General features: G+C 46.2%; 1 protein-coding gene across 1 annotated transcript in view; it reads right to left on the bottom strand.

The window, feature by feature from the left end:
* Nucleotides 1-15752, bottom strand: part of lrrc7 (leucine rich repeat containing 7) — a 377242-nt gene that overhangs the window by 343545 nt on the left and 17945 nt on the right. Inside the window, exon 2 of the mRNA XM_085982772.1 lies at nucleotides 3916-4033. Within this exon, the coding sequence (XP_085838898.1) occupies nucleotides 3916-4033 (118 nt within the window). The remainder of the gene's footprint in view (nucleotides 1-3915; nucleotides 4034-15752) is intronic.

Below are 15752 nucleotides of genomic sequence, written 5' to 3'. Positions count from 1 at the left end.
TTAGCAGACTGCTGTGTTTCTATCTTCTATGTTTCTATGTTTCAGCTGGCAGGCATGATGGGCCTTTAATAGGTTCCTAGCCAGAGATAAAAGTGGTGATTTCTTCTTACACCATAGGAGAATAAATGAGAGGCTTTGTTTTAATAAACCATGTTTGGTGGGGTTAGGCATAACTTACATTGGTAAATCTAACAACTCTATAAGTGTCAGCACTACTCATCCAAGTGATCGTTCTTTGTTTTGAGTCAGTGAGAATTCACCATTAGGAGCCACATCCAATCATGTTTTCACATGATGTCCATATATGCACATTATCCAGCACTGGGTCACTGGATTGTGATCAGGAGCAGAAGGTCTGGCTGATTTTTTTCCCTTTCAAGTGAAGGGACGCCAAGATCAATTGTGCCCCCCATCACAGCCCTGGCTGAATCCATGGATCAAAGCTGGGACCTTTCTCGTCTTGAGGTTTGATGCTACACTGAATAGTGCGTTTACCTACAAAGCCAACAGAGGAGCATATAAAGAAACTCTTAATCCTAAAAGCAATGATACCTCAATGCTAACGTCTATTCTACTGCTGCCTGAATGTTAATCATGACCTTGTAAGTAACACAGAATGGCTGAGTAAAAGTCCTCACAAAACACACTGTCATAATTAAAGAGACATTTCACAAAGGATAACCCCAGAAAGTCCTAAAATATGCATCAACACATCCATTAATGAAATATTTTATATTGCAGTCCAATCTGTTATGGGCATGGTTATTGACATGTTGGATGGCTAATATTTTGCATGAGCATGTTGCAACTGTCCACATTTTTAAAAAAGGAAGCGTTTCCCCTATGTCTCTGTTTGCAAAGGCAGTGTGTAGCTGAGCCATCCAGATCACAGGTTCCCAATTTCAAATTGTAATCTATGCTGAGAGAACAAATATTCATCAGGAAGACAGGAAGGGCACTAAAATGCGGTAAGGAGGGGAAAATCAACCATCATCCCAACTCATTTCTATCTGGGAATTCCTTCTGGACAGGTGCACGTGTGTAGGTGGTACAGAATTGGGCTCAGTTTTATCGCCCCCCAGCATCAAATAGGCTGTGTTGACACTGGGTATATAGGGCCTCCTGCCAGTTTCAAAGGAGGCGGGTACCCACCCTGCACTGGGATCCACCTACCTGAGGCGGGAAGGGATTAGTGCCAATTAACTGCCTGTTAACAGGTGGTTAACAGGCAATTTTTAGCCTAATCCCTATTTTTAAGCTTGAACTGTGGGATTCCCGACGGCTCCAAACCACGCCAAGGGCTTGGAGGGGTCGAGATGTCAGTGTTCAGGTGAGTGATGGGTGCATGAGTGCAAAGGTAAGTGTGTTTGGTGTGTCTAAAGTGATTAAATAAGTTTTACATACATTTTCTTACCTTTTCAGCCTTCCTTCCTTTAGGTTTGGGGAGTCCCTCATCTCACCGGCACAGAAAGCAGAATGGTTGCGATCTGTCAAAAGTGACAGCCTGCAGCTTTCTGTGCAGGAGAGATTTCTAACTGAGTCTGTGGAGAAGGACTCATGTTAGAAGTAAGACTGTCAGTGTTTGACAGCTTCAAACAGCTGTGAAACACTGATATTTCATCTGTCAAAACGTCTTGACAGATGAAATTTCAGTCTGTGATGTCACTTGTTGCCGGGTGGCCCTTAATTGGCCTGCTGAGCCCGCTAGGCGGGCTCAACAAGGCCAATCAAGTTAAAATCGCATGGATTGGCCGCATCTCGATGGAGGCGGGACTACAACCCCGAAAGTTGTAGTCCCGCCTCCAACCCGACTTCTGAATGAAAATCCAGCCTAATGTCTTTAGGGCAAGATGAGGAGAAAATTGTCAGATGCAAGAAATTGGCATGAACAAATAAATAGATAGAGAAAGGGACAACAGATAGACGACTACAAAGAAAGATAGGTAGACAGATTGATATTTCCTATTCCACTAGATGATAGCCTAGAAATGGGATTTCCAGGCCTTATTTGTTTATTACCGATGGACTGTGGGTGCCAGTTGTGACTCCAGAGGCAGCTCGCCAGTCGCAGAAGGGGAGCCAATTCGGCCAGCTCAGATTCCGGCCGAGGTCCTCAGCAGAATGTGGGGGGTGGGGGTGGGGGGGAAGGCAAACGGAATGGAGGGTAAGCTGTGGCTGGCAGCGGCTTGAGAATCTAATGTGGAGCCATGAGAAGCACTCTTGGCATGGCTCTACAATAAGGTAAATAAAAAAGTTAACGTCTACCTTTGGGGTAGCACCCTCTCTGTAAGGATCACTGGTTTGGCTGCTAAGCACTTGAACATAAGAACATAAGAACATAAGAAATAAGAGCAGGAGTAGGCCATATGGCCCTTCGAGCTTGCTCCACCATTCAATAAGATCACGGTTGACCACAGCATGCACGGTGCAAGTGGGGCCTCAAACAAGCATTAGACCCCTATTTGCATATGCCTACGGAGGAGCCCGAACAAATATAGCAGGCAGCACACTTCCGGCATGGAATGCACACACGCTCACCGCCCGCCATATCAGGCCCTTAGGTGCTCGTTTTATGCCTGTAGAATGCACGCAGCACAATCTTATTTCCAGGTCGATGAGTCCACAGACTGAAAGAAAAAATAAAATCTAATGGAAGTGAAGACTTTAAAAGCTTCAACTTATTTTAAAAGCAAATCAGAATATGGCTGCCTGTTTCTGCATACAAGCATGCATCTCATTACCAAAAATGTTTATATTCTGTCCCACGTCAGGTCTCTTTACCAATTATTTTGTACTTTAAGGGCATTATATTCATGAAAACCTATTTGGCAAACCTCTTTCTGCTTGTTTATAACCATTTGACATGAAGATGAAAATTGTTTCAAAATAAAAGGCATTACCACTTGTGGGTGACATCACCCTAGTTAAAAAGGTGCATGATCCTTCAAACTCTTCTCCCACTTCCCAAAAAATGTTTGCCAAAGTTATTTCTAGTAGGCATTACCGTTTTAAATTATGTGCTCATGGAAGGGAAATTCTACGAGCGGGGCGGGGTTAGATGAATGGATAAAGAACATAAATAATAAACAGAACAATTCTGTCTGGTAGGGAAAGAACGTGGAACTCCTATTTACCTGTTCCCTTCAAAGCAACAGGAACTCCAAATGTCTGTTCAGAAGTCAACATATCTAAACAAGGATATGGGGTTTTGTGCTTCTCACATTGCTTTTCAATTTTGTAGGGATTGGCTAAACATAATTCCACAGCTCCTCAGATAACTTAGTGGGTAGATCCACTACTCACTCCACAAACTAAGAAATTCCCAGGTTGAATCCTTTGGCTGTGCTGGGTCAGCTAACCTCAGCCAGGACATCAGTAGGGATCCTACTATTTTCCTCAGTGTCCTAGGGCTTACAAAACAATAAAATCACCCATCCATGATAATTATCAAATGATGTGTTTGGATGTCAGGTCAGAACAGGATTGGCACAGTTCAAACTTTTCTGTGGTTGAGCAGTTGAGATACTTTGCTGCTTAGGCTTACACATAAAGAATGGCCACTTTGGTGATATAATGAAGGACTACCAGCATCTGTAGATCTGCACAGTATCATGAGTCAGCGCCTTCAGGAGAGGAGGAGAAAAAAATCTAGAGAAAAAAAATCCTATGTCTCAAAACAAGAAGTAAGTCGTTACATAAGTGGCAAACTAAAAATCAATCTCAATTCTGACTCAGTTCTGACGAAATGTCATCGACCTGAAACGTTAACTCTGTTTCTCTCTCCACAGATGCTGCCTGACCTGCTGAGTGTTTCCAGCATTTTCTGTTTTTATTTCCGATTTCTAGCATCCGCAGTATTTTGCTTTTGTAAAAGTCAGACTGAATGTTTAAAAAAAGAGTATGTTTCATCCTTACCATTTTTGCTGATGTCTAGTTCTCTTAGATTCACCAAGCTGGCAATGGTGGTGGGCAGATTAGAAAGATCATTGTCTGGAACGCTTAGTTTACGGAGAGCTTGGCAGCTGAACAATTGCTGTAATATTGAGAAACAAATTAGAAGGCAAGTGTTTCTCTTTCTCTGCTCTTTAAAGAAGCATTTCATCATCAGTGGGCCCCATGGACACTAGAATAGCTATTATAGCAATTTTAAATGAGATTATAGCATCATTCAGTGGTATTGCTTTTATTCTCTATGTACTACATTTGTGATAAAGTTTGATCAAACAACCATGCTTTCTTTTCCTTATACAGTAATCACAAAAGCCACTGTTTTAAGTACAGAAACAAAGTCTGGGGAGCAGGTTGCTTGAAAAGAACATAAGAACGTAAGATTTAGGAACAGGAGTAGGCCGTACAGCCCCTCGAGCCTACTCCACCAGTCAATAAGATTATGGCTGATCTTCGCCCTCAACTCCACTTTCCCGACTGATCTCCATATCCCTTGACCCCTAGAGTCCAAAAATCTATCTATCTCAGCCCTGAATATACTCAACGATTCAGCATACACAGCCCTTTGGGGAAGAGAATGCCAAAAATTCACAACCCTCAGTGAAGAATTCCTCCTCATCTCAGCCTTAAATGGCTGACCCCTTATCCTGAGACTAGGCCCCCTAGTTCTAGACACTCCAGCCAGGGGAAACAACCTCTCAGCATCTACCCTGTCAATCCCCTTCAGAATCTTATATGTTTCAATGAGATCATCTCTCATTCTTCTAAACTCCGGAGTATAGGCCCAATCTACTCCATTTCTCCGCATAGGACAACCCTCTCATCCCAGGATATTCCCATACCAGACCTATTATTGGCATAATATTCTTTGAAGCCATTATGTCACTTCTTGTTTAAAATGGAAAGAGAATAAAAATCGTGGATTGCACATGAATCAGTAAAAGGAGGTACATACCATAAGAAAGGAGCTACATTTCCTTTATTTTAAAAAGTTTGCATTTATTTCAAAGTGCTACACAATGAACTACTTTGAAGTACAGTGACTACTGTCATGTGACTGTGTTCAAACAACAGCAATTTTGCACATAGCATGATTCCACAAGCAGCAATTTAATAAATTACGAATAATCCATTTTTTGTGATGGTGGTTGAGGGAGAAATGTTGGCTAGGACACCAGGACCATTCCCTCCCCTTCACAAGATCATAAGATATGTTTGAATGAAGAATGCCCTTCAGCCATTTACTCTCATCCTTCCAGAATATCAAACTGCTGTCTCCCAATTACAGCATCTACTTAATTTTTACTTCATTTTTAAACAGATCCAGTGTCCTGCTTCAGCCACTTTTTCTGATGTTCCATTTCAGCTGTTGATCACTCTCTATTTAAAGGAATACTTTGACATCTGTCCTAAGTTGACTGTTTTCAGTGATTAAGGGGTCTAGAACGAGGGGATATAGATATAAAATTAAATGTAAGAGATTTAGGACAGAGAGCAGGAGAAACCTTTTTACACAGATGGTGATGAGGATGTGGATTACACAAGAGACTGAAACAGAGACCATGTCAGCATTTAAGAATAGGTCAAAGCTGGGGCAGGGGAAGGAAATTAAGGTTGAGTGAGGAGACCACAATAGTCCCTGCCACCTGATTTTCCCTGCTGTTTCCGCTGCTATCGCTCCCAATTTGGGTGGCATAGTGGAGGGAATTCCAACTCCTAATGCCCTCTGAAGTGGCCTAGCAAGGCACGATTGTTACAGAACAAACCAATAAGAGAACTATCAGATGAGCCTATAATTTCTTACCTACATTTGCCTACATTATAATAGTGACTACACTTCAAAAGTATTTCATTGGCCGCACCCGGGCGCTAGTTGCTTTGCGCCCCATTAGCGCCCTCTTAAGGCGCTAACGGGAGGCGCAAAGCAACCGAATTTTTCCCCCATAATGCTTTTCATTAGTGGTAATTGAGGCAAAAACAATAACATCATTTAAAAATGGAACTGGATAAGTATTTGAAGATGAAAAATATAAAAGGATACAGGGAAATTGCAGGGAAATGAGATTAAAGTAGATCACTCCAATTGCAGCTAGCAGCTGCACTTTTGTGATGGGCCAAATGGTCTCCTCAGTTCTTTGATTCTGTGACAATGGGAATCAGCTTCTCCTCTGCACTACCACTAAATCCTGGGTGACTCTTTTACATCATGGCGATCAGGATCATACACGTACAGAGTTACCAAGGCACTATATAGCTTCAGCATGATCACGGAGGATTTAAACTTAACTGATTTGGCAATATAACTCAGAATCCCATTTGCTTTGTTTATTGGTGCCTCACTGTGTTTAATCCTGGTGAGCAACAAGTCAACTGACAGCTCTAGGCCTGTTTCAAGGTTTCCCTTAGCAAGATCTACCCCACCCATGGAGTACACGTGCATCTTATTTCTATTTTCTATATGCAATACCTTCCATTTGTCTGTATTGAATTCCATTTGCCATTGTACAAGCTCTATTTTTTGCCAGTGCTAGACCCTGCTAGGGGGTGGGCCTGTATCAGTAGTACCCCAAGGCCACATAAATGACTGGGGACATATAATGCTTGGACGGGTACAACACATTGCAAGTGTACTGGTGTTGTCCAGTGCCGGGGCAGAGGGGAATCAGAAAAATCACTCCTTTTAAGTTTATATTTTTTTGATGAATTATTCTGTCTTTCAAGGGAAGAGATGTTAATGCTGGGGCATGTGACATTTCTGCACATTTGTTATCCAATGTCGGATCAAGCACTCTTACATTAAGTATACCACTGACTAAAGAGTAGAGCTCCCGATACACTATAATAATCTAATTTCATAAGAAAATACCTAACAACAAAAGGTGATTTGGCCCATAAAGTCCATTCCTTTCACAGATCAGGTATAATCTATGGACTCTCTCCAATTTATTTACAGGAAACTCTCGATTTACTGGCACCTAAATAACCGGAAATCTCTGTTAACTGGCAAAATTCAGGAGTAGGTTCAGGTAAGTTTTACTTCATATTAGTGGCCATTCCTGGATCTGTGGCTGTGTAACCGGGGTTCCTGCACCTGTTGCTTTGCAACAGGGACGCTTGGATCTTGTGGCCGGGGTTCCTGCACCTGTTGCTAAGCAACAGGGAAGCCTGGATTTGTTGCTGTGTACAGAGCTCTCGTACCTTTTACTATACCTCTCTGTAATCCGGACTTTTTGATAAACCGGCACCACGCCGTTCCCGTCAGTGCCGGGTAAAAAAGAGTTTCCTGTAATATCTTTCAGCCAATAGTGTGTCTTCATACCAATGTCAGAAGAAGCAATTTAGTGCCAGGTTGTGTTGCAGCATGGACGGTTTAGTACTGTGGATCAATGCTCACTAGCAACTAGACTGAGACTGAAAACCATTCGAGAAAAATAAACTTTCATCGTATTAATCGGAGCTGGATTAAAACTGTGGCTCTTGAGATGAAATAAGAATGTTTCAATTTATCACGTGACCCAGTCTCCCTCAATAAAATGCAGTTCTTCATTCTGGAACAAAACTAGACAATGCTGGAAACACTCACCAAGTCAGGCACAGCATCTGTGGAGAGAAGTGACTAGTTAATATTTCAAGCATTGCCCTTCATCCTGGTTCTGATAAAGGGCAATGTCTGAAACATTAACTGCCTGACTTGCTGAGTGTTTCCATCATTTTCTGTTTTTGTTTCAGATCTCCAGTGTCTGCAGTATTTTAGTTTTTCTGAACCCCTCATGGAGATTGCTAAGTGCTTTATCCCATTTCTCAGATATGCCTCAAGCACTTCACATACAACAAATTGCTTTGAAGTGCAGTCACTGTTAGATAGGCAAATGAAAAAGCCATTTTGAACACAACAAAGTCCCAAAAACAGCAATAAGGTGAATAATGATTTGATCTGCTTTTACATATGAATTTGGAGAATAGGGTATTTTATATTACCGTGCTTTCATCAAAGCCAAGAAGGAATGCTCCTTTAGCAGCTCAGAGTACATTCATGGTTAATTTTAACAGTTAGAAAAATTATAGGGGGAATATTAACCCCCAGAAAACGAGTGGGTTGGGGATAGGAGTAGTTAAATTGTTAAAAATGGGATTCCTGACCTGAATCCGCCTCCAACCCATCCATTTCCGGTTTTAACGGAAGCGGGACGGGGTGGGTTGGGCGCGGGGGGGAGGACGGGGGCAGGTGACCAGCCCACTCCAAGGAGGCGGGACATCAATTTAAATATTATAATGAGGCTGGAAGCCTCTTTTTTAACCTCCATTTTGTTTTTAATTGCATGTGGACTGGTTTCCACACAATTCGTAAAACCCAGTAGTTACAGCAAGGCGGGGACTGCTGGATCCAGGAGGTAAGTGCCTTTACACCTACCTTCAGGATCCAGGGTCCCTGCCTAACCCACCCCCCATGATCAGAGACCCCCTCACGAGGCCTATGACTGCATTCCCAGGCCTCCACACCGCCCCCCCCCCACAACCAATGATGCTGAGGCCGGCCACAATTCACCGTTGGCTGGCCATAATCTTCACTTCACCCACCCCGATCATCCGGCCCCAATCCTCTCTTCCCGCCCCAATCAGTTTACCAGCCTGATCCCCAATTCCCGACCGAACCCCCCCGCAATTCTTTTACCGGCCTGATCCCCGATCGCCGACCTCCCAACCCCCAATCCTCTTAGCGGCCTGATCCCTGATCCCTGGCCAACGCCCCCCCCCCCATCCTTTAACTGTCCTGATCCCCGATCCCTGGCCAGCCCCCCGATCCTTTCAATGGCACTGCCCGATCCCCGACCGACAACCCCCCCCCCCCCGATCCTTTTAACGGCATGGCCCGATCTCCAATCCCTGGCTGACCCCCACCCCAATCCTTTTACCAGCCTGATCCCCGATCCCTGGCCGACAGCATCCCCCACCTTCCACCCACACCCCCCCTCCCCCCCGATCCTTTTACCAGCACGGCCCAATCCCCGACCAATCCCTGGCCCAATCCTTTTGCCGACCTGATCCCCGATTCCTGGACAACCCCCCCTTTCGTTTTAACGGCCTGCCCCGATCCCTCCCTCCCTCCTCTGTGCAGCCTAGTGCCACAGGCCTACCCGCCCGCAGCCAGCCAGCCTCTCCATCTGGCTGGCTGCGGGTGGGAACCAGAGGATTCCGATGCAAATTTGGCCCTGCCATTAAAGTCAGCAGGGCCTGCGGGAAACCTGACCTCCCGGGTTTCCCATCTGTAGCGATGCACCACCCCCGCCCCCCCGACTCCCCAGCCCCCAAACCACCCTCCTTCTTAAAATCCAGCCTGTAGAGATTGCTAATAACCAAACATTTATCCACTTTTCATCAAGAAATACAGTGCATTTTCCTGAGTGAGTTATATCAGATCCACTCCTATTGGTGAATTTGTGCTGCGACAAGTATATAACATGTTTACCTTTGCTACTTGTGCCTTTACAACTGGATATGTTGAGGGGAAAGACAGTGTCTTAAAGGGGTTTGTGAAAATGAAACAGTTCTTAACCAAAATTGGGGGGTTTCAATATTTTACCCACCACCTCATCAAAAAATCAAACTCGAAAATTATGCAAACTGTAAATTTCTGAATTTTTTTCTTTTTATATACCTGGGTTTGAAATTGATTGGTTAAATTACATTACATAAGAGAAAATAAAACACTATCCTCAGTATTAGTTTTACAATACTTCCTTCGTGCAAACCTTCATTATTAGTGCTCCCTTCCCACTCGTTTATTTACCTAGTTCAGCTGTTATCACCTCCCCCCCTACCCGCCACCCATTGTTTCTCTTTCTCTCCTGAAGGTAGCAACTCATGCTCAGGTATGGTTTCATGGCACTTATAGCCCTTCAGTATCTCACCCATGTGGTAAATTTTCATTTATGAGCCTAGATAGTAAGTGTTGGGAGGCTATTCAACAACAATAACAACAACAACACCAATTTGCATTTAGTTAATGCTTTTAACATAGAAAAACATCCCAAGTCTCTTTACAAAAGCGTAATCAGAAAAAAAATAGATGCTGAGCTAAAGAAGGACAGGCAATTAAAAAATTGGTCAAAGAGGTGGGCTTTAAGGAGGAGCAGGATGGAGCAATGGAGAATTTTAGAGAAGGAATTCCGGAGCTTAAGGCCTAGCCAGCTAAAGGCACAGTCGCCAATGGTGGGGCAAAGGGAGTGGGGGTACACAAGGGGGGGGAATTTTAACCCCAAAACATGGGTGGGTTGGGGTTTGGTGGGAAGTTAAAGAGTTAAAAAACTGAATCCCGACCCCAACCCACCTTCAACCCGCCCGCTCCCAGGATGTCCATTTAAGTATTATAATGGGGCTCCATGCCTCATGGTGATCCACCATTTCAAACTTAACTCTGGCTGGCTGGGTTTCCCAGGCTTCGGGGAACCCACCAGCTAAAGGGAGGAGAGGATTGCTGGATCCAGGAGGTAAGTGCCTTTCCACTTATCTGCTGGATCCAGCGTCCCTTCCTCGCCAATCCCCTGCGATCGGACACCCCAAACATTCTGATCTCCCCCCGAGGCCTCCGACCTCCCGCCACCTTCCGTGTGAGGCCTCCGACCCCCACTCCCCCCGAGGCCTCTGATCTACCCCCCGAAGCCTTCGATCAGCCCCCTGACCCTTCTGATCTCCCCCCACCTCCCGTCTGAGGCCTCTAATCCCCCCACAAGGCCTCCAACACCCCCCACCATGAGGCTCCGATCTCCGATCCACCCTCTGGCCTTCGATCCTCAGCCCCTGATTCCCCCCTCCGGCCCCCGACTCCTCTCCGGCCTCTGATCCCCCCTCTGGCCTTCCGACCTCCCTGCTCTGGCCCCAATCACACTCTGGCCCCAAACACCCTCCAGCCTCACCCGTCTGGCCCCGATCCTCCTCCGGCCCTGAACCTCCAGCCACAATTGTCTTGTTTTGCACACTTTGTACAAAAATAATAAATTGCCGGACAACGGAGTGTTACAGTTTAAACTCTTTTAATGAAGCATCAAATCTGATCTGACTCACAGCAGTACAGCAACGTCTGGACAATATGGAGTTAGGGCCCCTGGGTCTTCTAAACAATAGCAGTCCTTACAGATGCCTGCAGGCCAATGACAACTCAACATGTGAATATAATAGGTATTCCTTACAGATGCCTGTGGGCCAATGATAATTCAGTATGCAAATGTTACAACAATCCTCCTCTGGCCCTGATCTTCCGGCCTCTGTCCCTCACCCCCAAACCCGAACCCTCCCTCCCTCCTCTCTACGGCCTGGTGCTGCAGGCCTGCCCACCCGACAGCCGGCCAGCCTCTCCATCTGGCTGGCTGCGGGCAGGAAACAGAGATTGAAAATACTAATCAGGCCCTGACGTTAAATTTGGTAGGGCCTGTGAGAAGCCCGTTCTCATGGGTTTCCTGACCGCTTTTCCACCCCCAGCTTCCCACTCAAATTAAAATTCTGGCCAGAGTTGGAGGAATGTAGAGTTCTCGGATGGTTATAGGACTGTAGGACACAGGTAGTGACAACACCATGAAGGGATTCAAACATTTTAAATTGCTGGCGTTCGGGGACCGGGACTCGATGTAGGTCAGCGAGGACAGGGTGAAGGGTCGGCGGGACTTGGTGCGGTATGGGATATTTGCTGCAGAGTTTTGGATGAGCTGAAGTTTATACAGGGGTATGGATGGGAAGCTGTCTAGGAGAGCACTGTGAGCAATGTAGGCGTGCCCAATCCTTTCCTTATCTAACTTCCGCAGATACACTTTCGAACAAAGGTCATGGTGTAACAATCAGCAATGGGAATCCTGATTTATGACCGCCCTCACATAGTGAAAACTAAGATCAGTTTAGCACCTCCTGATTCTTGGGATAAAATTATCTTCCACATGCCATGGGAATGTCCCAGTTATTGTGGGAACATTCTACATATACAATGGGAATTCAAATTGGATATTTTCATCTGAAAAGATTTTCATCATATAATAAGATACTGTACATGATTTGCCATTCCTGTATGCTATACAAAACCTGCCCAGGGCTCCAAACTATGCAGTGGACAAATAAGCATAAAAATTATACATTGATTATTCATGTATCTATTTCCCTGCATATGCCCACAGAGCAGGAGCAGAGGGTTTTTCAAATATTGCCACTGTGCTCTGGATAAAAAGTGGGGCTGATCTTAAAATTTTGCTTTGCAGAGGAGAAACAAAATCAGACATTATGGGCTAAAAATTCAGTGCCTTAGGGCCTCCGGGGGGTGATAACGGGGCACTAAGTACTTACCGCCTGGGCGCGGCGATGTTACCGCTGCCCATGAAATTTACCTGGTGGTTTGCGGCGGCAGTAACCCTTAGCGCCACGATCTCCTACGCTCGGAGATCATGAAGTCATCCGGCTGCGCATCGCCCAGGTAGCGCCCTGGACCCGAAATTCATTTCCGCCCCCTAGATGCACAAGGGTATGCACATGGGTGTATGAAAAATGTTAGTGATAAGTTTCAGTTATATTTATGACACAGATAAATGTATTTCTTTGCCTCACTTTCCAGTCTTGTCCATTTTTGCCTGCTACCTGGGAAGTGGCCTTGCCACTTGGAGTGAATGGTGAGACATTAGTTAACCTCGAGCAATGGGGATTGGGTGAGAAGAATGGCTTGGTCATTGTAGGGCTGCTTCATGGTGTTGTTGGGGTGGGAGGGGGGAAGTGGCCGGGGGACTTAATACAGCATGTGGTAGCCATATAGGTGCACTGGAGCAAGTTAAGTAAATTTGTCCATTATGAGGCCATACCAGGACTCCCAGGTAGCAATGTACACCACTGCTGGTGCTATCTCCACCTCAGGTTCCTCCTCCTTGTCTTTCACCAGTTCCTCCTCCTCCTCCTCCTCCTCCTCTGAAGAGGCTTTGCGCTTTTCGCCTTGCCCCTCCTGCAGCTCCAATCCTTGCTGCTGTGCTCTGTTGTGCAGCACATAGCAAACAACGATGATTCTGGAGACCCTGGCTGGTGCGTACGGAAGGGTTCCTCCAGATTTATCAAGGCATCTGAAGCGCATCTTCAGCATGCTGATTGCTTGCTCTATGACACATCTGGTGGACAAGTGGTTGTCATTATAACACTCCTTGGCCTCAGTACTTGGCCTCCTCAAGGGTGTCATCAGTCACATCTTCAGTGTAAGAAGTCACACAACACCAGGTTATAGTCCAACAGCTTTATTTGAAATCACAAGCTTTCGGAGCGCTGCTCCTTCTTCAGGTGAAGTGGAGAAATGCATAAAGACACAGCTTATATAGTCAGAGAATCATGTCAGATGTTTACAGGTAACCTTTCCAACTGCCATTTATCACACCTCGGCAGAGAGATAATCACAGCAGTCAAAGGTGTGAATGGTGTCCAAACAGGTCAGTCAGGGAAACATTACATCAAAGAACAATGAGGTGGGGTCACAAGGGGTCAAATATTGCAGATGCTGGGGTCTGTATGAAAAACAAAAAAACAGACAAAAAACATTTTTTTTGGCTGGAAATCACAGCAGGTCCGGCCGCATCTGTGTAGAGAGAACAAGCCAATGTCGACTCGAGTCTGGATGACCCTGCATCAGGTGGGGTTACATGTAGCGTGACATGAACCCAAGATCTCGGTTGAGGCCGTCCTCATGGGTGCGGAACTTGGCTATCAGTTTCTGCTTGACGATTTTGCGTTGTCGTGTGTCTCGAAGGCCACCTTGGAGAATGCTTACCCGAAGATCAGAGGCTGAATGTCCTTGACTGCTGAAGTGTTCCCCGACTGGGAGGGAACACTCCTGCCTGGTGATTGTTGTGCGGTGTCCGTTCATCCGTTGTCACAGTGTCTGCATGGTCTCGCCGATGTACCATGCTCCAGGGCATCCTTTCCTGCAACGTATGAGGTAGACAACGTTGGCCGAGTCACATGAGTATGTACCATGTACCTGGTGGGTGGTGTCCTCACGTGTGATGATGGTATCTGTGTTGATGATCTGGCATGTCTTGCAGAGGTTGCTGTGGCAGGGTTGTGTGGTGTCGTGGTCGCTGTTCTGAAAGCTGGGTAATTTGCTGCGAACGATGGTCTGTTTGAGGTTAGGCGGCTGTTTGAAAGCGAGTAGTGGAGGCGTGGGGATGGCCTTAGCGAGGTGTTCGTCGTCATCGATGACATGTTGAAGGCTGCGAAGAACATGGCGTAGTTTCTCCGCTCCGGGGAAGTACTGGACGACGAAGGGTACTCTGTTGGTTGTGTCCCGTGTTTGTCTTCTGAGGAGGTCTATGCGATTTTTCACTGTGGCCCGTCGGAACTGTCGATCGACGAGTCGAGCGTCATATCCCGTTCTTACAAGGGCGTCTTTCAGTGTCTGTAGGTGTCCATCGCGTTCCTCCTCGTCTGAGCAGATCCTGTGTATTCGCAGGGCTTGTCCATAGGGGATGGCTTCTTTAACGTGGTTAGGGTGGAAGCTGGAGAAGTGAAGCATCGTGAGGTTGTCCGTGGGCTTGCGGTGGAGTGAAGTGCTGAGGTGTCCGTCTTTGATGGAGATTTGTGTGTCCAGGAATGAGACTGATTCTGAGGAGTAGTCCATGGTGAGTTTGATGGTGGGATGGAACTTGTTGATGTTATCGTGTAGTCTTTTCAGTGATTCTTCACCGTGGGTCCATAGGAAGAAAATGTCGTCGATGTATCTGGTGTATAGCGTTGGTTGGAGATCCTGTGCAGCGAAGAAGTCTTGCTCGAACTTGTGCATGAAGATGTTTGCGTATTCGGGTGCGAATTTGGTCCCCATGGCTGTTCCGTGTGTTTGGGTAAAGAACTGGTTGTCGAAGGTGAAGACATTGTGGTCAAGGATGAAGCAGATGAGTTGTAGGATGGCGTCTGGAGATTGGCTGTTGTTGGTGTTGAGTACTGAGGCTGTCGCAGCGATGCCGTCATCGTGGGGGATACTGGTGTAGAGTGCCGAGACGTCCATCGTGGACCAAATTCGCACCCCAATACGCAAACATCTTCATGCACAAGTTCGAGCAAGACTTCTTCGCTGCACAGGATCTCCAACCAACGCTATACACCAGATACATCGACGACATTTTCTTCCTATGGACCCACGGCGAAGAATCACTGAAAAGACTACACGATAACATCAACAAGTTCCATCCCACCATCAAACTCACCATGGACTACTCCTCAGAATCAGTCTCATTCCTGGACACACGAATCTCCATCAAAGACGGACACCTCAGCACTTCACTCTACCGCAAGCCCACGGACAACCTCACGATGCTTCACTTCTCCAGCTTCCACCCTAACCACGTTAAAGAAGCCATCCCCTATGGACAAGCCCTGCGAATACACAGGATCTGCTCAGGCGAGGAGGAACGCGATGGACACCTACAGACATTGAAAGACGCCCTTGTAAGAACGGGATATGACGCTCGACTCGTCGATCGACAGTTCCGACGGGCCACAGCGAAAAATCGCATAGACCTCCTCAGAAGACAAACACGGGACACAACCAACAGAGTACCCTTCGTCGTCCAGTACTTCCCCGGAGCGGAGAAACTACGCCATGTTCTTCGCAGCCTTCAACATGTCATCGATGACGACGAACACCTCGCTAAGGCCATCCCCGCGCCTCCACTACTCGCTTTCAAACAGCCGCCTAACCTCAAACAGACCATCGTTCGCAGCAAATTACCCAGCTTTCAGGAGAACAGCGACCACGACACCACACAACCCTGCCACAGCAACCTCTGCAAGACATGCCA

The sequence above is a fragment of the Somniosus microcephalus genome, chromosome 3 (genome assembly GCF_052327205.1).
Source record: "Somniosus microcephalus isolate GS21.2 chromosome 3, FLI_Smic_1.0, whole genome shotgun sequence".
Taxonomy (NCBI): Eukaryota; Metazoa; Chordata; class Chondrichthyes; order Squaliformes; family Somniosidae; genus Somniosus; species Somniosus microcephalus.
Note: the sequence above shows the minus strand (reverse complement) of the source record. Positions and strands in the feature narration are given on the sequence as shown.